The sequence below is a fragment of the Xenopus laevis genome, chromosome 6S (genome assembly GCF_017654675.1).
Source record: "Xenopus laevis strain J_2021 chromosome 6S, Xenopus_laevis_v10.1, whole genome shotgun sequence".
Lineage (NCBI taxonomy): Eukaryota > Metazoa > Chordata > Amphibia > Anura > Pipidae > Xenopus > Xenopus laevis.
This window is the reverse complement of record NC_054382.1, coordinates 124035577-124061426: the sequence shown is the minus strand read 5'-3', so window position 1 is coordinate 124061426 and position 25850 is coordinate 124035577. Positions and strand designations below refer to the sequence as shown.

The 25850-nt window shown below is 40.0% G+C and overlaps 1 protein-coding gene across 1 annotated transcript; it reads right to left on the bottom strand.

The window, feature by feature from the left end:
* Positions 1 to 3426: 3426 nt before the first annotated feature.
* mal2.S (mal, T cell differentiation protein 2 (gene/pseudogene) S homeolog) lies at positions 3427 to 25354 on the bottom strand (the record flags this gene model as incomplete). Its single annotated transcript, NM_001092386.1, is given in 4 exon segments — positions 3427 to 5073; positions 8516 to 8668; positions 18318 to 18488; positions 25208 to 25354. Coding segments are annotated over 4 exon segments (525 nt in total). The 3' UTR covers positions 3427 to 5001.
* Between the last annotated feature and the right edge of the window lie 496 nt (positions 25355 to 25850).

Below are 25850 nucleotides of genomic sequence, written 5' to 3'. Positions count from 1 at the left end.
TAGATGGCGGGTTGAAGAAAACAGTGTGCAAATAATGCCTACAAGGTCAACGTATACACTACTACAGCGGTGGATACGGATTACGTAAAATATATTATGGCTGCTTGAAAAAAGTCACTCCGGTGTTTTTTCTGGAGACGGTAATATTATGGATATTTAGACAGAATGTGAACAAGGTCACACAGCTAGATGGCGGGTTGAAGAAAACAGTGTGCAAATAATGCCTACAAGGTCAACGTATACACTACTACAGCGGTGGATACGGATTACGTAAAATATATGAATGCTGCTTGAAAAAAAGTAACTCAAGTGGTTTTTCTAGAGACGATAATATTATCAATATTTAGACAAAATGTGAACAAGGTCACACAGCTAGATGGCGGGTTGAAGAAAACACTGTGCAAATAATGCCTACAAGGTCAACGTATACACTACTACAGCGGTGGATACGGATTACGTAAAATATATTATGGCTGCTTGAAAAAAGTCACTCCGGTGTTTTTTCTGGAGACGGTAATATTATGGATATTTAGACAGAATGTGAACAAGGTCACACAGCTAGATGGCGGGTTGAAGAAAACAGTGTGCAAATAATGCCTACAGGGCAAATAATGCCTAAAAGGTCAACTTATACACTACTACAGCGGTAGTAAAATAAAAAAAAAATGAATATTAAAAAAAAAAAATTAAAGTTGGTGCTGCTGAACTACTAGGAGCAGCAGATTAGCACACCAGTCCCACTCCCCAACACTGCTAGACTAATAGCACTGGGCTCTTATAGTAGTAGTAGTAGTAGTAGTAAAACAACAAAAAAATAAATAAAAGCAGTCCTTACAAGGACTACTGTTATTGCAGCAGTCAGCAGATGAGATCAGAAGCAGGACAGCTGCCCACTGCAGCTACATACAGAGCACTGCAGTAGAAGGTAGATTACTAGCCAGCAAAGCTACCTAAGCTTAAATGTCCCTCAAACGCCTGCAGACTTCTGTCCCTCCAATAACAGAGCAGTATCAAAACGATTACTAGCCAGCAAACTTTCAACTGTCCCTGAAATCACTAACAGGCAGCAGCACTCTCCCTACACTATCTCTTCAGCACACACAGGCAGAGTGAAAAAGCGCTGCAGGGCTTCGGTTTTTATAGGGAAGGGGAGTGGTCCAGGGGAGAGCTTCCTGATTGGCTGCCATGTACCTGCTGGTCTGGGGTGAGAGGGCAAAAAAAAGCGCCAACAATGGCGAACCCAAAATGGCGAACGTCGTGCGACGTTCGCGAACTTCCGGCGAGCGCGAACACCCGATGTTCGCGCGAACAAGTTCGCCGGCGAACAGTTCGCGACATCTCTAAATACGGTATGGAACTAGAAGGACAATCCAGTATTCATTTGATATTTGCCAGTCTCAGCATGCACCATAAGCCTTAGGATTTGACTCAATTCTGTCAGATTCCAAAATAAATCCTGGATTTGGCAAATCCCTAATAAAAACAGATTTGTTGAATGGTTTACTCACATTCCTAACCAGCGACTGCCGCAGAGGCCCCACACCCTGTTGCAAACAAAATACAAAACTAATCTGCGGGGCACAAAAAGGGTGTTGAAATCAAAAGATGAGAATGAGCACAATACTGTCAATTTAAGCATTTAGTCCCTTTCAAAAAAGAAATGGCAGAGTGGGGGAAATAAAGATCAGAACAATGGGAATGAGGTGTAGTCTAATAAATATATATATATTATAACATTGCAGGACTTGTTCTACGAGTTTAGTCTAATGAGTTTGTTAATATTAAAAGTTGCTAGAGAAACGCGGAGTTCTGTTTGTTTAGTGACATCAGAGAAACACATTCCAGCAACTCATTAATTTCTACGGGATTTTTAAAAGAGTATTTATCAAAGGGTGAGAGTGAAAGTTCGTCCTTTGATAAATACGCCTTTCAAAATCACATAGAAATAAAAGGAGAGTGGCGGAATTTCACTTTAGAGGACTGTGGCGATCTCTAACTCCACTATTTGATAAATATACCAATAAGAGCGATGGTAGAGTAGTACCCGAACCCCTGCTGCAAATACTGCTTGTTCCCAGGTTAAATACTCTTGTTCCAGTGAGGCTTTCTGTAGCACTAGAAGCCACCCTTAAAGGATAAGTAAACCTTTAAAATAAGTGCATGTCAAATTGATGATGCTGCTATTCTAAAAAATTTTGCAATGTACATTCATTATTTATTTTGTTTTTACTCCAAGATATTAAGTGATACAATGAATTTTGTTACAACAGCGCCACCTGCTGGTCAGTTTCCCACCAGTCTGACCACCAAGTAGTCAAGGAAGTTGTCAGGAGAAAGAAAGAGGCTGATCTGATGTTCTTCTGCTTAGCAACCTCTTTCTTTCTCATGACAACTTCCTTGACTACTTGGTGGTCAGACTGGTGGGAAACTGACCAGCAGGTGGAGCTGTTGGAACAAAATTCATTCCTATTAACAGCACATGTATCCCTTAATATCTTAGAGTAAAAATAAAATAAATAATGTAAATTGTAAAATTTCTTAGAATAGCCCCCTCATCAATTTTACATTAACTTATTTTAAAGGTTTACTTATCCTTTAATAAGCAATTGCCATGTTTCTTCCCAAAATTCCAGGTGGGCACCAAACCACTGCATGCCATTTGGCAATGCAGATGCAAATGAATGTCTTCTTTGGTGAATCCGATGCAAGTTGCAAATGCAGACTCTTGTGTGTATGTAGTCACTTTCAGTGCACACTATTAACAACAGCAGGTGCCCCATTCTGACCCATAAACAAGATCTTTGGACAAATCTTGCCTTAATAACTGTGTCCATATAATGGCGCCTGCCTTGTAATTCGAAGAGCAAAAGAAACAAGATTTAAATATTTATATAGTTTAAGTGAAGTTTCATGTTGTTTACCTTACATCATAAAACAGGAATTTGGAAATATTTCTTAGGGTGACAGCACCCCTTTAACTTGGCTAGGCACCCCAAGTGATTGCATTTACCTACCTGAAATCCCGGGCCAGTGCTCCTATCAGGATAAAACTGCACCAGCCCTGGATTCTTCCAGTGAGCATCACGGAGCGTCTTCCTTCCTCTTCCTTCTCGTGGGTGCGCATGCGCAGTAGAGCGATAAGCAGAACTTTAACGAACAAGTCGACTATTTCGTTCTACTGCGCATGCGTCTTCCCCAGGAAATTTTAAGAAAGAAGAAGCAGGAGTTTTCTCCTAATAGGTTTACCAGCCCGGAGTTTCAGGTAAGTAAATGCAATCACTTGGGGGTGCTTCTGGCACCCCAAATAAAAATACCTTTCCTTCTCCTTTAAATAGTACAACCTCTCCCGGTCCATCATTAATTAATACGTACTTTGTACTTTGTTAATACACATTTAACATAATAAGGGGATAGAACAAATAATAATCAGGGGATAAAACAAATACTTTTTTTTATTTTTAGGGCTTTTTTTTCTTGTAAAATGCACCAAAAGAATCTTCTTGTAAAACATACTGGATATTTAAATCACAAAAAAAACTTTTTTTTAAAGAGTTTACAGTTACAATGCAAACATGTAGGCTTTTGGTCTGGCCTGTCCAGCCTACAGCTTTCCATCCATGGTGATCACTGTTACAAACGTACTGCAGTCATCACAATGCTAAACGTGCCATAGACCAGGGTTGAGTTGCCCTGCCCCTGCCCTGTAACATTCACAAAGGTTAACGTAAATGTGAAGATATGTTGATACAGCTTAATATATCATTTACCTGGTGGAACAAATGACTCCTAAGTAGATGAACAAAGAGTGGAGCATGTTGTACAGTAATGCTCATTAATATTAATGACTCCGGGACAATTACAAACAAGTACAAGTACAAGGGCCATTAGAGACATTTGTGGTTTGATGAAAATGTCAGTTTCATATCAACAAATTGAGGTCTTTATAATAGCACCCGTATGAACCCCATGAATAATACAATTATGGATTAATAATCTAATATAATCTTATTTTCAGAGAGTGTTGCAAAAGAGAGATACAGCAACTTGCCCAAAACCAGACAGCGATGAAGCCGTTTTCAAGAGTAGGATGACTAGTTTAGGAGTCAACTTTAACTTGGGTCAGGACTCTCTTGGATTGTTTTTTTACAGATGGGTTCACAGTTAGCCAAAACCAGTCTCAGAAACCATGAAATATAATAATTTATAATAAACAATATAACATGATTAAAATGCTGGCTATCTCTGAACCCATCTACACTTTTCCAATCCAAGTGAAAATCATGTGAAACCTTCTAAACAACAACTATCTACACACCTCATCCTCATTGGGGCAAAATATATATATATGAAGCATCAATAAGAAGAGCTGATTGCCATTGTAGTGAACAGGGAGCGATTCGGAGTATTTTGTTGCCCGTTTGCCAACCTGGAAATTGCTCGGGCAACAAAACATCCAGACATTTCTAGCCAGCAATATTCAGAGACATATCTCTTAGCCGTCTCATTATTGCCTATATCTTCAGTATAACATATGGCAGAGAGTTTGTGGTGCATCATCGTCTTTTTTTTGGCAAACATGGACAATCTTGGAATCGTTGAAATATCATCTTCAGGGTTATTACATTGTGGGTCCAAAATTTATATTATGACTATGTTTAATAATTTCTGACAGTGCTGATATAAAATTTCCATTGCTGCTTAAACATATATAAAGTCTTATATACAGCATTCCTGTACGTCTGTCTTTTTTGATGTGGATGTTGCAGAAGGCTTCTTAGAGCTGCAAATCACTGCACATAGAATGTTAGAAGGAGAATTCCAGGCTTTCTTTTTTGTTTTTCCTCCTGCGGTTATATCTGGATCCCACATTGGATCAGCCTTCCATATCAACTGATCTCTTTGTGACAGCGTTCTACATTACAGTTCTTTCTCTTACATCCATTGACTTGTACCAGTTTCAGAAAAGATGTCTGCCTGGTCTTTTTTTTTTTTTAAAGACTTTTAAGATCTCCATCTCCGAAATCCCAGGACCGTGCTGCAGCCATAACAAACAGTAACTGTGAAAGCAAATATCTGCAGGGGATAAAAAAAAAGCAGAGTGAGTGTATTTGCTTTCTGACAACATTTTACATACAGTAGGTGGAAGTTTAGGGGGGAATTAAGGGCATTTGAGAAGGAAAGAGGTATTGAGAAAATATTTAAGACTTATGCTAAGCCCATTATTGAAAAGTGTCAAATACTGGTGAATAATGTCTACCGGTATATTATACTTTCTAGACTTTAGAAGAAAGCCAGTACCTGGATATATTAGTAATGGTAGCTTTGTATGTTCTCACTTACTGAAAGGGTGCTTTTCTTAAATCTATCGAATATATGTGCCAGTACAACCACAGGGAGAGACTTCCATAGCTTTGTAGCTCTCACTGTAATAACTTTTCAAACTTTAAGATCAAACCTCCTTAAAGGAGACGGAAAGCTACCAAGGCAGATAGTTTATTGCTAGTAAACAACTCTAGACATGGTCTCTGTTTGTTTAGGAGAACAGATGCCATATTAGCTTGCTGTGACATCACTTCCTGCCTAAGTCTCTCCCTGCTCACTCATAGCTCTGAATTTAGATTACAGCAGGTAGGGGAGGAAGGAGGGGAAGTGGAGCAAACTGAGCATGCTCAAGCACAAGCCTTGGAGGTTTAAGCTGAAAACAGGAAGTCAGATACAGAAGCCCATGAGTACACAATAGAAGGAAAGAAATTCTGTGTTTCTTCTGACAGAGGACTCAGAGCAGCATTACTTTGAGGGTTTACTGGTGTATTTATATAGAACTTTCTGGTGAAGCTTACTTAGTTTTAACCTTTCCTTCTCCTTTAATTTTAATCTCAATGGATTCCCTTGTGTCCTCTGGAAATATCATCATCGTGAGAGGTTTTTGTATTGAACCCTAATTTACTATTTTTAGATGTATACAACATAAAAACTTTCACGGAGCACAGATATGTTTTATAATTGATCCACACGGGAAACTCTCAGGGCCCAATAGTTCAACAGACATCTTTGTAGCACAGAGGTCGACTAATAAATATACTGATTTTTTAAGGCAAAATGTGGTCTGAAACAGTTCTAAGGTTCCTGCTCTGGGTGAGACTATATCAGGTAAATGGAGTAAAGTCATGGGTACCCACAATTAGCAACAGATCCAACATTTACATATTTGTAGTCTTCAGATCTTATATGAATTATTGGTCATAATGAGAAGATAATTCTGAGGGCTTTTCAGATCAGATTTGTATTAATAAACTACGGACTGCTTTTATAGGTTTCCAGTCTGTTTTTATTTTAAAACTTCAAATATATTTACCCATTATCTTATAGTACTAAGGGGACAGGGGGAAATAACACAGCTTAGTGCTGCCCCAGCAACCATTGTACCCAAAAGTCAAGGAACTCAGGTTTCCTGGATAACAGGATCTTTTTCTCCAGGATTCTGTTTCTCTCCTCGATTCCCAATGGGAGACACAAAATTACTGCTCAATCCAAGCTCCTGGCTTGCTCACATAATTTCCCAAATAAAGGTTGTAACCTGCAGATGAGCAGCTGTAGGCTGGAAGAGTTGCAGAAGAGCTAGTTGATGGCTACGATGGTTAGACTGGCTTGCTCTAACCCTGAAGTTGCCCTTGACTTCAAAGAATGATAAGAATTTCCTTAACGTTATAAAGCAATATAAAGTGCATTAGGGATTGTAGAGTTATTTAATTACAGCAATAAAAATATTGTTTCAGTATGTTGGCATTCGCATACTAAGTACCACACATGGTATCAGCTTATCTATAGCACACTTCAATTGCATTCCTTTTTGACTAACTGTAACAGTAGAAGACTTTGCACCTATAAGTAATAACTAGATGGAAAAAGGAAGAAAAGGAGGGCTGTAAAACAATGAAATTCAATATATTAAGAAATTATATAATTGCAAAACATATTATTTATAAAATCCTGCCAGGCAAGTTTAGTGACAAGCAACATGTTGCTGCTGACATACCAGGTGATTTGAACACAACAGTGATAAAAAAAAATCTCTTACCCTCCTGAAGATTTCACAATAAAATAAACTAAAAGGGCTCTGCTCAGACCATGGTGACATCAGTTGGAGATGCCTACACATGGGTTTCTCTGAGAGGTCCCCTTTATTTAAATGGAAAATTATACCTAGCAGGAGGTGTGTACCACAAAGTCTTCATTATGGAGCGTCCCTGAGGTTTGGGTATAGTTTTACTCAGGCAATTTCCCCTGTATTTGGAAACCTGAGTGGTCCTTTGATTTACCCAGGCATCTAGGTCCCTTTTCCTGGGTCCATTGTAATTCAAGGTTTGGCCAGTAGGTGGCAGTGTTTAAAAGTTTAATGCAGACATGTGCTCAGGGCTCTCTTCCTGGATCCCACCTTGTGGGGAGGTGGGTACATGAGTGGGTCTGGACAGTATCAGCCGGACCGCCATCAGAAATCACAGGGCCCCATACGAAAACATTTCCTGGGCCCCCTGGGCTGCGCCCACCGCAAGCCCCAACTACAGGTCCACTCTCCCCACCCCACAGGTCCGCCCCCCACCACACAGTAAAAAAAACAAAAAAAATATTGGAGGCTAGGGTTCCAACATGTTAATAAAAAATAAAAAGATATTGGTGGTCAGGACCCCCATAAAAAAAAAAAAACCTTTGTGGCCAGGGCCCCCCATTAAAAAATATTGGTGGCTAGGACCCCACATGAGAAAAAAAAATTGGTGGCCAGGCCTCCCCCACATTATAAGAAAATTGGTGGCCAGAGCCCCTTAAACGTCCATGCCTTCCCAAAGTCAGCAGCTCTCAGAAAGATGGGGGGCCGGCTAATCAAGTAAGTGTGGCATGGCCGGGGCCCCCAACAACTCTCCCCCCTGTCCCCCCCTGATGGCTGCCCCAAGTTAGTGGAAATGAATTTACTGGTCGGAGTTTTTGTTATAGTCACTCTAGGAGCGAAAGTTAGATTCAATGTATTTAACGAGCAGCTTTCTGGCTCCAACAAGGAGAGTAGTTGGGGTTAGCACCCCTGCGGAGATCAAGCCGCCAGACAGGGACATGATTGGGTGAGCTCAGGAGCAGGGAAAGTGCCAAGGAGCAAGATACATCGTGAGATCCCTAGTGCTGAGGAAAATCACCAAGACAAGTTGTACTACCACCTGAGAGCGATCTATCTGCAATATCTTAAGGTGTGAAGGTTCTCCACTGATTGCTGTGAATGTACTGGAAGATCGATATTGCCTGATTGCTGAGAACAGCTCCACTCCCTGACTGTTCAATAAAGAAGTTTATTTGTTTGAAGCAACAACTGGACTGCTGTTATTTCCAAGCTGGTTGGTCTGTGCACCAAGAGACACCCAGGATTCACCTGAGGGTAAGGTGCTTAAAGGAGAACCAAACCCTTGCTTCTAAAATCCCCTACCCTACATAGGGTTATGCATAAAATACTTTGCACATTATAGGTATGTACCGTTGCAGCCACGTTCAGCCCGAGCATGCGGTTATCAAGGTTTATGACAGTCGCATTCTCCTTCCGAATAAGATTGGCTAGAGATGTCACTGCAGCTTCAAGGACAAAGGCTCCAAAATAGAATACAAATGCGGTCAAGTGATAGGCGAGATCCTAAAAAAACAAACACAGCAAACTTTTATTAGAGTACATCATCTTCTCACCTTGAGAGGAAAAAAATTATTTCAGTATGATTTAATTGACTGAAAGCAGAAAAGGAAATATTATCAAAATACAAAGAAAACAGCAGTTTTATTGATTTACGCCCATGAGTTACTGAAATATTTACAGAGAAAGTTCTGTTCAGGTTAGATGGATTCACCTGTCATGGTTGGGTCTGAACCTTTGACTGGATTTGCTAGACTAATTTCCTTGGCATCTGTTGAATGCATTTTATCTAACACTAGTGCTATCCAGCTGCATTGGAGTAACTACCTGGTGTTACATTTTATTAATATAAACTATAAATGTCTACTAACTGGCCTCCATAACTCCCATCTCTCCCCTCTACAGTCTATATTAAACACCGCTGCCAGAATTCTCCTCCTCTCATCCAATAGAGTACAGGCCCCTCCCCTGCTGAAGTCCTTATCATGGCTCCCTATAAAACAAAGAATTACGTACAAACTCCTCCTCATAACCTTCGAAGCCCTTCATTCTTATAAGGCACCTATTGTTACTTAAAGGGATACTGTCATGGGAAAAAAAAAAAATTTTCAAAACGAATCCGTTAATAGTTCTGCTCCAGCAGAATTCTGCACTGAAATCCATTTCTCAAAAGAGCAAACAGATTTTTTTAAATTCAGTTTTGAAATCTGACATGGGGCTAGACATATTGTCAATTTCCCAGCTGCCCCAAGTCATGTGACTTGTGCTCTGATAAACTTCAATCACTCTTTACTGCTGTACTGCAAGTTGGAGTGATATCAACCCCTCCCTTTTCCCCCAGCAGCCAAACAAAAGAACAGTGGGAAGGTAACCAGATAACAGCTCCCTAACACAAGATAAGAGCTGCCTGGTAGATCTAAGAACAGCACTCAATAGTAAAAATCCATGTCCCACTGAGACACATTCAGTTACATTGAGAAGGAAAAACAGCAGCCTGCCAGAAAGCATTTCTCTCCTAAAGTGCAGGCACAAGTCACATGACAAGGGGCAGCTGGGAAATTGACAAAATGTCTAGCCCCATGTCAGATTTCTAAATTGAATATAAAAAAATCTGTTTGCTCTTTTGAGAAATGGATTTCAGTGCAGAAGTCTGCTGGAGTAGCACTATTAACTGATGCATTTTGAAAAAAACATGTTTTATGATGACAGGATCCCTTTAATAATGCAGTGACACCTTGATTGTTACTACTAATTTATTGTTTTGCTGTACAGTGCTTTGCCCTCAAGGAGGGTTATACAAATAAAAATACACATATATACACATACAATATGCCTCTAAGCCTCTCATTACCATGTGTGCACAAAGACATAGGTGGGTCAGAAAGGTTCTGAATCATGTATTTTTACTCAAATGTCTATGTTTGCTGGTCTTTAACATTTGAGTGCATGACCACACATCTTGAGGTGGCCATACTGTATATAAGCTAACCAGGTTTGCTCTCCACACAGTCTAATGGACAGAGGGGCCAACATTATGGTCGCCATTGTTTTGTTCTCATCTTTGTGCAAAATGCTATGGCTTTTGTACATGGTGCATCAACAGATAAAAACCATAAAACTGAACCAACCAATATCTGCAGCACATGGATATCACTGGGATCAATAGGGCACCATGAACATACCAAAACTTTGTTTCCTATGATATTCTTTGTACATGTATGGCCACAATTAGAGAGAACACTACAATGGTCAGGCGAAACATGGTGCCTCAGAATGGTTGGTAGATAACTCACCAAATAGTAAATGTGGTCCGAGTGCTCCAGCCCCAGACCCCCACCTTTATGGAGCAAAACAACAAAGGATCAGTAGAAGCAGGGCCGACCAGCACTCAAACAGATAGAGAGAACACTGTTCCTAGTGATTTTTTTTTTTAACTACCATGGTTCTCTCAGTCTTTGCTAGTTTGGGTTCTTGGTCTGGGCACCTTTTCCCATTGCTCCAAGCCATAGAGCTTGGGAGCGATGTCTCCAATAATTCCAACGCCTTGAATTATGTAAATAAACTGTACCATTGCAATCCAAGCATAAAAAACAAGAACTGGGGGTTATGTGACTACATCTCTGGTAATATAAATAATGGCCAGTTTTGTTTCAGGAGAGGTTAAAGGAGAAGGAAAGTCTTCTTCCACTTGGGGGTGCCAAATATGAGGCACCCCAAGGGATTGTATTGACTTACCAGAAACCCCCGGGCCGGTGCACTTCTCACTTAAATTCTTCCATTGTCTTAAAGGAGAAGAAAGGGCCTATTTACTTGGAGGTGCCCAGGGTTATTCCAGTGAGCACCACGGAGTGATCCTCTTCCAGCTTCTTCTTTCTTCAAATTTCCCAGGGCAGACGCATGCGCAGTATAACAAAATAGCCGACTTTTTAGTTAAAGTTCGGTTTTTCACTCTACTGTGCATGCGCAGCCGTGAGAACAAAGAAGAAGACGGAAGAGGATCGCTCCATGGTGCTTGCTGGAATAACCCCAGGCCGGTGCAGTTTTCTTGGGGTTGCCTAAAATTTTGGCACCCCGAAGTGGAAGAAGACTTTCCTTCTCCTTTAATTATTCTGCAGTGCCTAGGGTTTCCAACTGGCCGGTATTTTACCGGCCTGGCCGGTAAAATGCCAGTTGATCCCAATGTTATTAATGGGGAAAATAGATAAATATATCGGAAGACCGTTATTTTTTTCCAGAAAAGCTGGCAACCCCTAGCAGTGCCCCCTGCAGAGTTTCTGCTGCCCCATGCAAGGGCATACCTTCAGAGGAAGCAGTTGGCACAGCAAGGTCCTAATTAAGGACAATTTCTCTATATTTTCATAGAATAGGCGAATTCACAGTATTTTGGGACTCTAAATTGAATTGATGTGAACCCAGTGGCTTCCAGTTACTCCACATGTATCATGTGATATAAAACAGTGCCATATACATCACAACTTTGTACTGCCCTCTACAGGTGCCACTGCCGCCTCATGTTCCCTGCAGACCATCACTTATACAACCAATGTTTTAACTTTAACAAATCTTCATTACATATGATATTTTCAAAAGCACACAAAGAATGGTGTAGTTGATGTCTTTGAATAGCATAAAGTATTTCATTATGAAGCTCTACTGCTCTTATTAAATCTGTCAACCTTGGAACCAAGAATACACATGACTTATATTGGGTTGTGACAACACCTGACCAGCACAGTCTTGCATATTAAACAGATATGATCAGGGAAGCGTGATAACTGTTTCCACAGCAGATAAGCAGGTCACTGTGTACTGTTCTTAAGCCTAGGGACAATTTATATGGAAGGAAGGGTTTAACAGCGACCAATGCTGGACACAAGAAAAGAGATAACACTGGTGCATTGCCAGCACTCAGAATGGGCCCTTCAGAACCTATGAAAAAATAATGTGGAAGGAAAGAGCAACCGTGGGAGTAAATATCTTGCTCTAGCATTAAATAAACACGGAATAAATAATAGTAATCTGGTTTCTCTCCTTTTTCTATTAGCCTGAATGTAGGGAGGTTGTAGAAGAACTGTCAGTACCTCCTCTATTTCACTGTATTTCTTGAACTAAACATTCTGCTCTAACTTCTGAAGATATGCTTATCTTATTGCTTTTCTTTTAACAGCTTATAAACCTAAAGGAAATGCTAGGAAATATCAGGCTTTCTTATCAAGTCTTCATTTAGTATAATAATCCCTGTACAAGAAACCACCAGAGGTTCTGAAGACATGGAATCTATAATCTAATCTACTGCGTCATATAACATAATGTCCTTTACTGGATAAATCCCGGCTACAAGAGATCATTGGGAAGTGAATGAAGTACCCAGCGCCAACTTTTTTTAGGGGCCTACAAAACTTTTCCTTTCTTATAAACATATTCAAATTGGACATCAATCACGTCCCCACTGTTTACTTGTGGTCCCCCCACTATCACAGTTTATGCTGCTTCTATTGTTATGTCCTTGATAGTAAGCCAAATGTAATACATGGCCAAAAGTATGTGGTCACACCCTTTAAATGATTAAAATTGGTGCTTTAAGTCACACCCATCTTTGCAAACACAGGTGCCACTACATGATACAATGATATTTTTGACAATTCCATGCTTTGTGGAAGTTTGAGGGAGAATATTTATTGTTTCATGCACAAAGTTAGGAATATACAGAATGGGTTTGTTGGGATGGGAGTGAAAGAACTTGACTGGCCTATACACAACACTGACCTCAACCCAAATGATACCTTTGTGGGATGAATAGGAACGCCTGTGAGAGCTAGGTCTGACCCCCAACATCAGTGCCCAACATCTAGCGTATGAATGGAAGCATCTCCAACTAACAGTGAAGAAAGAGATGTTGGACAGGAAGATGTCCACATACTTTTGGTCATAGAGTTTAGGCTGGGGTCCTAAAAATTCCTTAGAGGGTCCATCAAGGCCACATGCATCCATTTGAACAGTACTCCTAGAAGAACATATGAGTCACACTTAAAAACTACAAAGAAAAAATCCCAAGCCAAGAGGTGCGGCTGGGAATGTTAAAATCAGCCAACTCGTGCTTCTCCTGAACAGACAGTTCTGACGTTGTGCCAATGCTCTGTCACCCTCCAAACGTGTTGTGAATCAAGACGACTTTACTTCATTGCAGGGCTGAAACCATTGATTAAAAGGGCACCTCCAGCTCTGAGCATCACCAATCATGCTGAACAGTGGGGGTTTCATAGCTCAACAGCACCTGTATAGCTGCCACTAATGATCAGAAGTAATAATTACATATACACTGTAATATACACTGGATATACACTGCCACCAAAACATGGTAATTAAACGTAAAGCTTTGACAAGGGAAAGATGAAATATCTGTAGACAGTGACAAGAGATACAAATCATATCCATTCACAGGAATAGTGTAACTAAGAAATCTAAGAGAAACAGTATTGGCCGACCCACGAAACTAACTCCTATGCATAGTGAAGTGACACTTGTCTGATGACAGGTAATTTCCATTACCAATTTCCAATGAAAAAAAATGGGTATTTCCCACCAGCTGCAAAGGTACTGGCAGTGTATACAACCCTTATGTAATGAGCCTTGAAGAAGCCCCTCAGGGGTGGAACATATATATGCTTTCGTCGTGCCCATGGCACAAACTTGCCTGAGAATTTGGCAAAGCTGTGTGACTTTAACTTGCTTCCTTATGAGCCAGTGGATCCATTCCCTCTTGTGTTTGTCTTGCATCATGTGCATATATATGTTAGCATGACATGAAGCAGATTTTTTTTTATAAATTAGAAACAATAAACCGGGATTAGGGATGGGCAAATTTTTTCGCCTTGTTTCGCCGAAAAAACGCCGCCCATAGACTTGTATGGCGTTGTACGTCAAAATAAAGACGCATGTCAAAAAAATTTCGCCGCGCGACAACATTTTTTTGACGCCCATACACCTTAATGGGCGTCGGCGACGAATTTTTGGCGAAACGAAACAGGTCAAATTCGCCCATCCCTAGCCGAGATCCTTGCTCTTTGTATTACCTCTATGGAGAAGGCCGTGTCTAATGAGTTATATGGAGATCTTGCTCATATGTAGAAAACCAAAACCCCAATCAGCTGAGGAAATTACTACTTAGGTGGAGATACCAATAAATAGCCAGCACTGTTATTATAAGGAGAGAGAATGATCATAGCATAGCATAGTTCACCTCTGTTACCCTCTATCTACTTCTGTAGTCACATTAAGGCCAGGTGCCCATAATTACACTAAGAGTCTATGTAAGCCAACATTTCCCTTCTTCCTCTTTGTTGGACATATACTGATTATATATATTTTTTCTTAATCAGACATGTTAGGAGAAAAACTTTTTCTTGGCAGCTGATATTCCTAGTGGAAGCATCGGCCAACGAAGTACAATATCACCCAAAAATATTTTCAACCAAAGCCAATGATCCAACTAATAAACACCATGGGGGATTTGTTACTACTATAGGGAGCCAATCATTTCAGAATTATTCTATTACATTCTACAACTTGGAGAACAAAAGGTGGCCATACACGGGCCGATAAAAGCTGCCGAGTCGGCAGCTTATTGGCCCGTGTATGGTGCCCCCCGACGGGCTTACCCGATCGAGATCTGGCCGAAAGTCGGCTAGATCTCGATCAGATGGGACTTAAAATCCGGTCGGATCGCGGCCGCATCTGTTCGTTGATGCGGTCCTGCGTTCCGACCGCCAGTAAAGCCACCGTTAGGATCCGATCGTTGGGCCGTAGGGCCCACGATCGGATCAGCCTGATATTGCCCACCTCAAGGTGGGCATATTGGGGAGAGATCCGCTCATTTGGCGACATCGCCAAACGAGCGGATCTCTCCGTGTATGGCCACCTTGAGTTACATCTCTCTTTGTAATAACGGCAACCTACAATAATAACAAAGGATGGCCCATTTCATTGCTAATACAATTCCAAAGCCCTTCCCTGGTTAATCATTAGCCTGAGAGTAATTAGATAAAGTCACAGGGTGGAACTAATGGGCCCTTCTGCTTATCATACTGCTTCCCACACACTGAAAGGCAAAGAGTCTATGGAGGTAATCTGCTCCATGGTAGTGTTGCTATTTCATAGTGTATTAGGGAAGTGGAGCAAAGTGAAAAACCATAAAGGTTAATAGTGATCTGCCCGCAGGTTTGAAATAATTACAAATAACTACAAAAGATAGGGGGTATATAACACAGGTACTTTAGTCCAAAGACACCTCCCCTATAATAGAACCCACTTGCAAACCAGTTCAGGCTATAACATCAAGTTTTTTATAATGAAACACAATAAAGAAGCAATTAAAACTTCACCTTTAATATAAAGTATTAAAAAACACTAGAAATCACTGGGCCAAGCCCACACTGCAAACAACACACTCACAGGACCAGACTCACTGCATCACATAAAGTGTGATCAGCGCAGGACTTTAGCCTTAAAAAACATTTAAAAATAAAAGCCAATAGCAAAGTGGACGGTGAAAATAGGAAATAGCCTCTAAAAAAGAAAGTGCTATTTCAAATGGAGAAAGTCACCATCAATGGGTAGCATATAGTAAATGTATTGCCATGTCACCCTCCCTCTCCAACTCCGTTCCCTTATCCCTGCCTGTCTACGTGGGGAGCGGATGGGAGCTAGATCTCCCACCATCCACCGATGCTGCCCTACGCGTTTTGCCGTAAAAACGGATTCCTCAGGGGCATAGGTGCCCCCTATCTTTTGTAGTTATTTCATAGTGTAGCAATTAAAATGCCTGTTTTAATTGTGTTCTAGAGTATTTGCAGCAATACCATTTCCCTGGTTTTAAGGGTTCGCCCTGCTAGATAATGTAATTCCTTTAACGTTAACACATATTAATATATTTAAGGTCGGTATTGGGTTAAAAAGGAAGGGAAATAATCAATAAAAAAATAAAAGAGACCCTTTACAATTGTAAAAGTAATCTTTACAGATATTGAACTGCCTAAACATTAACACCTTTATAACCCAGTGACCCGGCCAACACTATCATTATCTGAATGAATTGCAGTGTGTGGGTGTGTAAGGTAAGTGTAAGGGGTGTAAATGTATCAGTATAATGCTTTCTTACAGATGATTACACTATGACAAACAAATGCAAGGAACAATGCAAGGAATGCCCCTTTAACAAACACAGGGAGATGCGCATTTCTCTTATCTGGAAACAAAGAAAGAATGTGTTTCAGGGTCTGAATTTACGCTCATCAAGAATAATAAATTCCTATTATTATTTTTTATAATTCTTATTTCTTAGGGCTATGGCACATGAAGCATTTTGTCCACTTTGCCATCCAGCAAAGAACAATAGCAGACCGACCCCCCAAACACACTTGTAACATTCAGAATAGATTAGAACAGAAAGAGCCATATCAGATACACACTGAACTGTGACAGGCAGATCCCAGTGCCAAAATGCGGAGGTGCCAAGGTCCACCTGTCACTGCCCGGTGTTCATCCATTAAGGTGATTTTCAATCAATAGTCATAGGAGCGGTGACAGGCAGAGCAAGGCTTTATTTCTGCCACTGTTTTCTTTCAGATGACAGTTGGGGACATAATATCCATAGCTCTTACACATTTAGAATGCCCCAGCATTTGCCACAGTTGCACAAAAATAAGTTTTAACTCACTGGAAGAACAAACTACCCTTGTGGCCATTGCTGAAGCAAATATAATGTTGTACAATCAGGGGCGTAACTACAGGGGTGCACCTGGTTCCGCACCCCCTTGGGGCCCTCCGGAACGCTTGGGCCGATGCGAAGATACGGAGGGGGGCCCAGCTGCTTAGCCTGCACCCGGGAGCCCAAGATCATAGTGATGTTATTGTCTACAATGGCTAAATTAAAGGAAATATTTAAAACAAAATGAATCAGTTATGATGTGAGAACTGGGAAAGGTAGGTATATACAGCAAATGATGCTGGGGAATTGTAGATAGTATGAAATGGGACAGAAGAACAAAGAAACAACTTGAATTTTGGTAAGAAGTCTTAGGTAATGTTAAGATTGTTGTTGTTATAGAGAATCAGCGTTGTAGCATCTCAGAGTTTAAAAACCAACAAAGCCAATTGAGCAGAGTGTTGCAGTCGTCTTAACATGAAACAATCCAAAGTGTTTTACCTGTAGAACTAGAAATACCAAATATTCTGTATTGAATAAACAGGGCTGGATTTATATAGCAGGCGCCCCTAGGCCGCTGCTGTTCATTGCCCTCATCCCCTCCCCTTCCTTTGTGCACATTTTCAGAATTGGGTCCAGAGTACTGGGCTTTGGTGCACAGGAAAATTCAAAAACCATTGTATCTCCTGTGAATCCCCAGTGCTTCCAAACCAATGCAGGTGTGGTTGGGCGGCATTACACCCCCCTAAATTCTGCTGCCCTTGGCCTGGGCCTTTGTGGCCTTTCCACAAATCCAGGCCGGTGAACAAGATAATAGGACAAGACAAGCTCATAGACTTGCATTCTGATACTGTAGCTTGATCACCTTGGAAAAAAAGCCTAGATGTTGGCACTTCTGGGTATCAACTGCATAAAGAGAATTTTTAACAGGTTAGATTGTAAAAAGTGGGCAAGCAGCAAATATACAATCTCTAGTATATATATGAGATTAGAAGATGGAGAGCTCAGGAAACACAATACCGAGCCAGATAGGACATTTGGACTTCAGAAAGATGGATCTTGGGTTTGGGTAATATAAATCTTTGGGATTGGCTTTCTCTATTGCTTCTTCAGCACAATAGGTTTTCAGTAGTAGTGACTGCACATTTATTATGCACAATATCATGGATTGCTTACTGTTGGATAGTTCTCATAATAACCAGGCTGAAAGTGGAATAACAATGGATCCATATACTTGTGTGTGACACTGAAACGGTACCTATAGAATTGTAAGGTAAGAAACATGATCCCTTATAAGAGTAAAGGGACCTCCAATTTTTTTTTCTCTTTGTTGGAAATAAATAAGCAAAAAAAGCAAGGTTATATAGTTAGAGATAGATATTAGTATATTTAATAATTTTATTATTAATTAGAACACACATAAATACATTAGGTACAAAAAAAACCCCTTACCACGAAATTCCAGTTGGTCTGAATCATATGGACAAGGCCGGTGAGGAAGACCAAGAGTAGAAGGAGTGAGCAGGCAAATGCAGTCACCGACACAAACATGACCCATCCTTGAACTACGGGTACCGGAACATTTGAGGCCGCCACTAAGATCCAAACAAGTGCCCCAAATATCTGCAGGAAGAATATGGTCTGGATTTAGAAAAGACTGTTTTTAACACAGAAAAGGGATTTGATAAAATGTCAATATTTGTATGCATTTATATACTCTATATATATATATATATATATATATATATATATATATATATATATATATACATACAGTATTTATGCCCTCGCTTGTATATTTATGTATAGTCGCTTATACAAAGCCACTGTTACATTGAAGTAACTTCCATTAATTCATTATTCTTTCCTCCCACCCTGACTATATAGTGACACATTTTACACCCTGGTTATTTATGCTCACGTTAACTTTTTTTCTTATATTAAATATGAGGGTATATTTGCTTTCTTTTTTGCACCAGTCAGGGTTGGTAAAACACATTTTTTACATTAATTAACTACTTAGGCCTGGGTGTGCTTTAATTATGACTTGTTTAGGGTGGGAACTGGCAGGTGAAAACAGGCATTTTGCTTTCCCAGCTGCAAACAAGACGCGTTTATGGCACGTTTGTAAATAAACAGGAAGCTAAAAACCACAAATAAGTACACGTTTTAGGTAAAACACACATCAAAGCTATTTGAGTAACGTTTGTTTTTTTCAAAATAAGCAGTAAACCTTCTAGCCGTGCTCTGTATTTCCATTAATACTCTGATATGTAACAGTAAATACCATTTTATGCCATTTTATTTAAAAGGTACATTCATTAAATGAATAAATGAAGGGTAGATCAAGAGGAAGAAAAAAACAATCCCTTTGCTAAAGATAAATGATGAAAGGTTTCTAGGCAGATATTGGATTGTCACCTCAACAGCAACATTTGGGTGTGCTGAAAAGAAACGGGACTGGCCAGGTACACAAGGATAAAGAGTTTGAATAGAAGGAGTATAGGAGCAGAACCGGGTCCTCTCAGTGTTCCTTCAAACCTCCAGTCATATTGCTCCCTCTGAACCCTGCAGGAACTGTGGAATACAAGTGTAACGTTTAGTCAGTTAGCCATGTGAACTCCACAATATCAATTGATACTGTCTGATCCTTTGCAGCTACAAACTACAGAACTTTCTCAAATCAAGTAAAAAATTATATACATTTCCATTAAAAAAAAAACAGAAAAAAGGGGGGTGTTTAAAATTAAGAGATTTGAAAGGACAACTACCCAAGGAGTAGAAGCCATAGTGATACAATACATCAGTGAACTATCTCTGACTCTTTGCAGAGTTTCAACATCAGAATTAAATAACATTTGGTTAAAGTCGATGTGGAAGAAAAAACCCAACCAGACTATTAGTTATAGACCGAATTTACAAAAAGATTAAATTTTAGCAAAGGAGGATTACTGAGAATGCCGATGTACGTTTCGCTAAATAGCTTTGTCAATGAATTTTTCTATTTATGGATGAATTCAAGGAGTAATATTATCTCACTGATGAATTGAATTAGTTCGATTTTTCAAACTTTTCAATCTCAAAGTATTTATGAAAAGTTAAATGTGGTTATAACGGCACTGGCACTTTAAAATCTTTTTTTAGTACAATTTCTTATGAATTATTGTTGTTAAATAAGTAGGTTGCAGCACCTATTAGAATTTTTCTGTCAGCCTTAGAATCATAACTATTGGTGGGGTTTCTTTTTTCTTTTCCTAAAAATTTTGTTTGTTGCTCTGACTTTGTCAGATCTCAACTAATAGTTGTGAAAGATCTTTTTTTGCATTTGAATAAAGGCACCTCTTTTGGGTTATAAAGCTCTACAAAAACTACAGTTCATTTTTATAGTTTTTATATGTTCCAAAGGCAGCAGGGAGTGGTGTTTCAAAAGAGCAGTGCTGCACCTACGTTTCCATTAAGGTGCCTTTTCATGAGTTCTGCACCTTTGTTGCAGATTCCAAGCTACCCAAGCAAATGCTTGTGGTCTTTGCTAAAATCAAGTATGTTTCCTTGTTTATTTAGACATTATCTGAGACGCTCCTGCCCTGATGCATACGTCTGTCATTTCATTTCAGTTGTTGTTCAGCATTCCAAAGTATAAAAAGCAGCAATAAAGTGAACATTGTCTGACTGTAAAATCTATATACTGTATGTCCTTATCTATTATGGTATCTATTTCACTAGTACCATGAATGATTCTGAACATCCAGAAACGGGTCTTTACTTTATACATAGTGGTATATACTGTATAGTGGAAGCCTATCCAATGTCCCTATGATAACAATTTAATTATCAGATGCAGCACACAGGTTGGGCTGTGCATCTGTATGTTGAGCCTCTTTGGTTGGCTGGGCATCAACAATTCACTCAAGTGACTGCCAGCTGTTAGGATAGTAAACATTCAAATCATTTCCAAGCCAGAAACATATGTTTGAGCTGCTCTGAAGGTGTTTTTATTTGTTTTTAGTTTCCCCTACCAGTTAAAGCGCGTGTAAAGCCAAAAAAATAAAATCCAATTTTTACTTTCTTTAATGAAAAATAATCTATCTCCAATATACTTTTAATTAAAAAATGTGTACCTTTTTTATAAGAAACCTGACTGTATGCAGTGAAATTCTCCCTTCATTTACTGCTGTGGATAGGAATTGTCAGACGGTGCCTAACTGCTGAGCAGGGAAACAATCATACTTATGTACAGCAGGGGGAGCCCCCGCCTTACTTCCCAGCCATGCAGAACTCAAGCAGCTTTGTTTGTTTCCCTGTAGAGCAGTCGTGCGTCTGTGTAGAGATTTGTAGTGGATTTTATTTTTGCCTTTACATCCCCTTTACTGTTACCAACTCCAGCTGCAGGGACAAAGATCACGGAGCCAGATTTAAACAGATAAACTGGGATTCTATTTGGAGGATTATTTTGGTGCAGCCACTGGTTCTGCAGAGTTGGGGAAAGTTTGTATTAAACAATACAAAAACTATAAAATCCACATTAGATTACATGACAACACAGGACCCAGTGCAGTCTGTATATTCTGATTATTAATCAGTTTTGTTGTATCGGCTTCTGGCAGATATTATTTGACTTGTGCTGTTTTGATAATTTATGACGATCCCTAAGCAGCCCAGACCACACTGAGCATGTGCACAGTCTTAGTCTTGCAAAGATGTATAACAAAGTTACAAGATGGTGACCCCCTGTGGCCAACTTTGAAAGCATAAATCATTTGTTTGATTAGGCTTGTGGTGCAGTAAATTCATGTTTATATTTAGTATACAAAATACAGCATTTCTAGCCTTATTCTTTTTTAGACTTTACTTCCACTTTAAAGATCCCTATTCAAGCCCATTGTGACATTTGCTCTTCCAAAATACCAGGATACACCTTGAATAAACATTTGGCACGAATGGGCCCATGGTGGTGAAACAATTGTTTTCAAATGGTAAATATCACTGAAAACACAACACTTTTTTGTTTCTCCATTCTGAGCTCATCACAGAACACGCAATACACAGTGGGATTTGTAGTCTTTGCTGGAGGTACCTTTTATTGGCTAACTGAACAAGTAAAAATTGCAAGTTTTTCATTTGCCTGACGAAGGGGCCTGGGTGCTCCGAAAGCTTGCAATTTTTACTTATTTCCTTAGCCAATAAAGGTTCACGAAACGTAACATTTTCTGCATTTTTTTCAATGGCTAACATGGTACAACATCTTAAAATCAATGACTTCAACATTGTAGAGAACAGCAAAGGACAGACAGATACTTCCTTCATTAATAATTATTTTCTCAAATAACTTTCAAAACACTATGGGTCAAATTCACTAAGCGCCGAAGCGCCGAACGCTAGCGTTACTTCGCTAGCGTTTGGCATTTTCGTCACTGCGCAAACTCACTAACGAACGCTGGCGTAGTTTCGCTAGTGTTACTTCGCACCCTTACGCCTGGCGAAGTTTCGCTAGCGACGTAACTACGCAAATTCACTAACTTGCGCAGTGTACTGAACGCTACCTTTTACGCTAGACTTCCTTCGCCACCTCAGACCTGGCGAAGCGCAATAGAGTAGATAGGGATTGCTTCAATAAAAGGCAACATTTTTTCTAAGTCCCAAAAAACGCTGGCATGTTTTCTACATTATGGGTGATAGACTGAAAAAGATCGAAATTTTTTTTGGGGCTCCCCTCCTTCCCCCCTTCATCTCCTGACTCATGGCAACTTACCTATACAGTGGGCACATGTGTAGGGCAAAATAAAAATTGTATTTGATGTTTTGAAGCTTTTCAAGGCATTTGTACTACAAATGCCTAGAAAAGCTTCAAAACATCAAATACAATTTTTATTTTAGTGCTGATACGTATTCCTCCATTGAAATTTGAATTTGTCGCCGTATGCAAATTAGCCTTCGCTAGCGTAACTTCGCTTTACTTAGCGAATCAACGCTAGCGCAACTTCGCAACCTTACGCTACCCTTGAGAGCAACTTCGGATTTTAGTAAATTTGCGAAGCGCTGGCGAAACTACGCCTGGCGAAGTGTGGCGAAGTTACGCCTGGCGCAACTACGAATCTTAGTGAATTTGCCCCTATAAATATGTGAACATTTTGCAGAAAGCTGATATCACAGAAGCCATACTGGAGTCATTTTCTTGCTCTTGCCATATCTGCATGAGAAGCCTTTACTAATCTGGCACATAGGCTGTAAATTCTTTGTATATTAAAAGACAAAAACTCATAAATTAATTGCATTAAAGGGATTGTTCACCTTTGAATTAACTGTTAGTATGATGTAGAGAGAGAGATATTCGGAGACAATTTGCAGTTGGTTTTCATTTTTTTTGTTATTTAGCTTTTAATTCAGCAGTAGTGATGGGCGAATTTGCGCCTTTTCGCTTCGCCGAAAAATTTGCGAATTTCGCGCGAAATTTGCGAAACGACGCCGGCGTCTCGTTTTTGATGCTGGCGTCCGTTTTTTCGCCCATCACTATTCAGCAGCTCTCCAGTGTGCCGTTTCTGCCATCTGGTTACTATTGTCTGAATTACCCTAGCAACCATGCACTTATTTGAATAAGAGGCTGGGATATGCAGAGGGGAGGGTCTAAATAGAAATATGAGTAATAAAAAAAGTCGCAATAACAATAAATGTGTAGCCATACAGAGCATTTGTTTTTTAGATGGGGTCAGTGACCCCCATTTGAAAGCTGGAAAGAGTCAGAAGAACAAGGCAAATGATAAGAAATAATGAAGACCAATTGAAATGTTGCTTAGAATGGTCTATTCTATAACATACTAAAAGTTAACTTAAAGGTGAATCACCCTGTTAAGGTTTGTAGATTAATGTACATAATGCATAACCGGGGGAGGGTAATACCCACCAATTGCCTTGTGCAGTGCAGGTGAGCTTATTTATTTATACTCGCATTATTATAACCATTGTTGTTCTGAACCTCATTTTTGTTGCCCCCATAATTGGTCTGACCGTATGCACGGACACAGACAAGGGGTAACCTAACACTGAAAACCATCAATAATTATTATTATACTTTATTTGTACAATGCTGCTCATTTACACACTGCTTTACAGAGCTTGTTCCCATTCACTTCAGTCCTTGCCCTTGGGGAGATTACCATCCAACTCTGCAAGTTTCATTATGACCCAGTTACCCAGCCGGTATGTTTTTGGAGGGTGGGAAGAAAACAGAGAACCTCTGAAAAAAACACAAGAGAAGAACATACTCCAGCTCCAACTGAAACTGAGGACCCCAGCTGTGCAAAGGAGAAATGCTAACCACTGAGGGTATCAAGGGACCCAATATATGCTATATTCCACAACTGAAAAAAAGAGGCACCGTCTAGTGCACATCCTAAATCAGGGGTGCCCAAGAGGTAGATCGGGATCTACCAGTAGACCTTTAGCTGGTGATCTGTAGATCTCAAGACACTGTCAACAGCTCGTCTATATCACCCTCCTGTTTCATTCTTTTCATTCTGATACTTATTATGTTAAGGTTACATCAGAAATTAAATATAAACTATATACATTTTCTCATAAATGAATATTTAAGTAATATTTTCCATGGAACAGAATTCTAACAATACTTTTATGGATGTAGATCATAATGGGACAAGATAATTAAAAGTAGACCCCGCATTAGTAAAGTTGGGTCCCTCCTGTCCTAAATACACAGAATAGGGGCCTCTTTACCTCCTGTTTCCAACCTGTATGTCTCACACATACTCCCGTCTCACACCTGAACCAAATGCAAGGAAAGCAATCAGGTCTTCAAACAACATTCTATCAGTGCAGGGCTCCATTGTCACTGCTTTATCTATTGGGGTTCTGTAGGGAGAAGCCAGTAATGGGGTTTTATCTGCGTACGAAAGCCCAGGTAGAATACAAATAAACTAGGTTTCAGAAATAAATTATATAATCAACCCTGATGTCGCATTCCAACATGCTGTTACTTGTTTTAAACATATAATTATGTAATTAGGAGGAGTGTAGGAAGAGCACATGTACAATGCGGCTTTGCCTGTGGCTCCATCAAGTCAGTCCCTTATACAGTATCAATCTTATATAGCAGCAACCTGCTCAGTATCACTATACAGCCCTGCTGTGGGCCGTAGGAAATTGACCCTTATTTAGACTTTCAAACGACAAATAAAAGTGAATCAGCAGGTTTACAGAATGCAGGTAGGAATTCAGTATGGCTGAGGGCAAAGTCCCTTTAAGCTTAAATTCCATTTCCCTGCACTCAGTGTCACTCATACAGTCCCCACTCCTGTCTATAGAAAATCTTGCAAAGCTGTGCAACTTACAATTTCCAGACACATGAAGGCTCCAGAGTAGGTCCTGAACACTTCTGTACCTGTGGGCAGGTTAACAGAGGCTGATGGGTAGGACATGGCCGCAGGACTGGGCACCGGAGGGACTCCTGTTTCCGCCATGCTGGTACTCACTGTGTGGCACAGAGACAACTACAGACCTCTCGCTGCACAGGCAGGTTGCTGTGTGTGTACCTGAGCTTGTCATGTGACCTGGAGGCAGGTGTAGCCCAACCCTGGAAGCTTTGTCTGAATGTCAGGTGAAGGCATGTGGGGATGGGAAGGTGTGCTTAAGGCACAGACATGACACAAAAAGGCACAATAATGGATGCTAATTAAAGACTCGGATGAGAAAGAACAATATTGTCCATAAAGCAAGCAAAAAATTCTGCCATAAATGGCAAAAAGAATAAAATGAAGGCAAATACAATAATACTGAAAAGGAGTGATTTATTTTGTACAGTATCAACTAAATCCTTTTACATACCTTTATTCGCTGTATAATGCTATGTAAAATGATTTATACTTAGAAAGAAAATCCCAATGTAGAAACCTAAAACAATTATTATCTCACCAGTAACATGTGGGGCCTGGGTGCTCATGCCCCAGACCTACAGCTCAAGCTGGAGTTATCCAA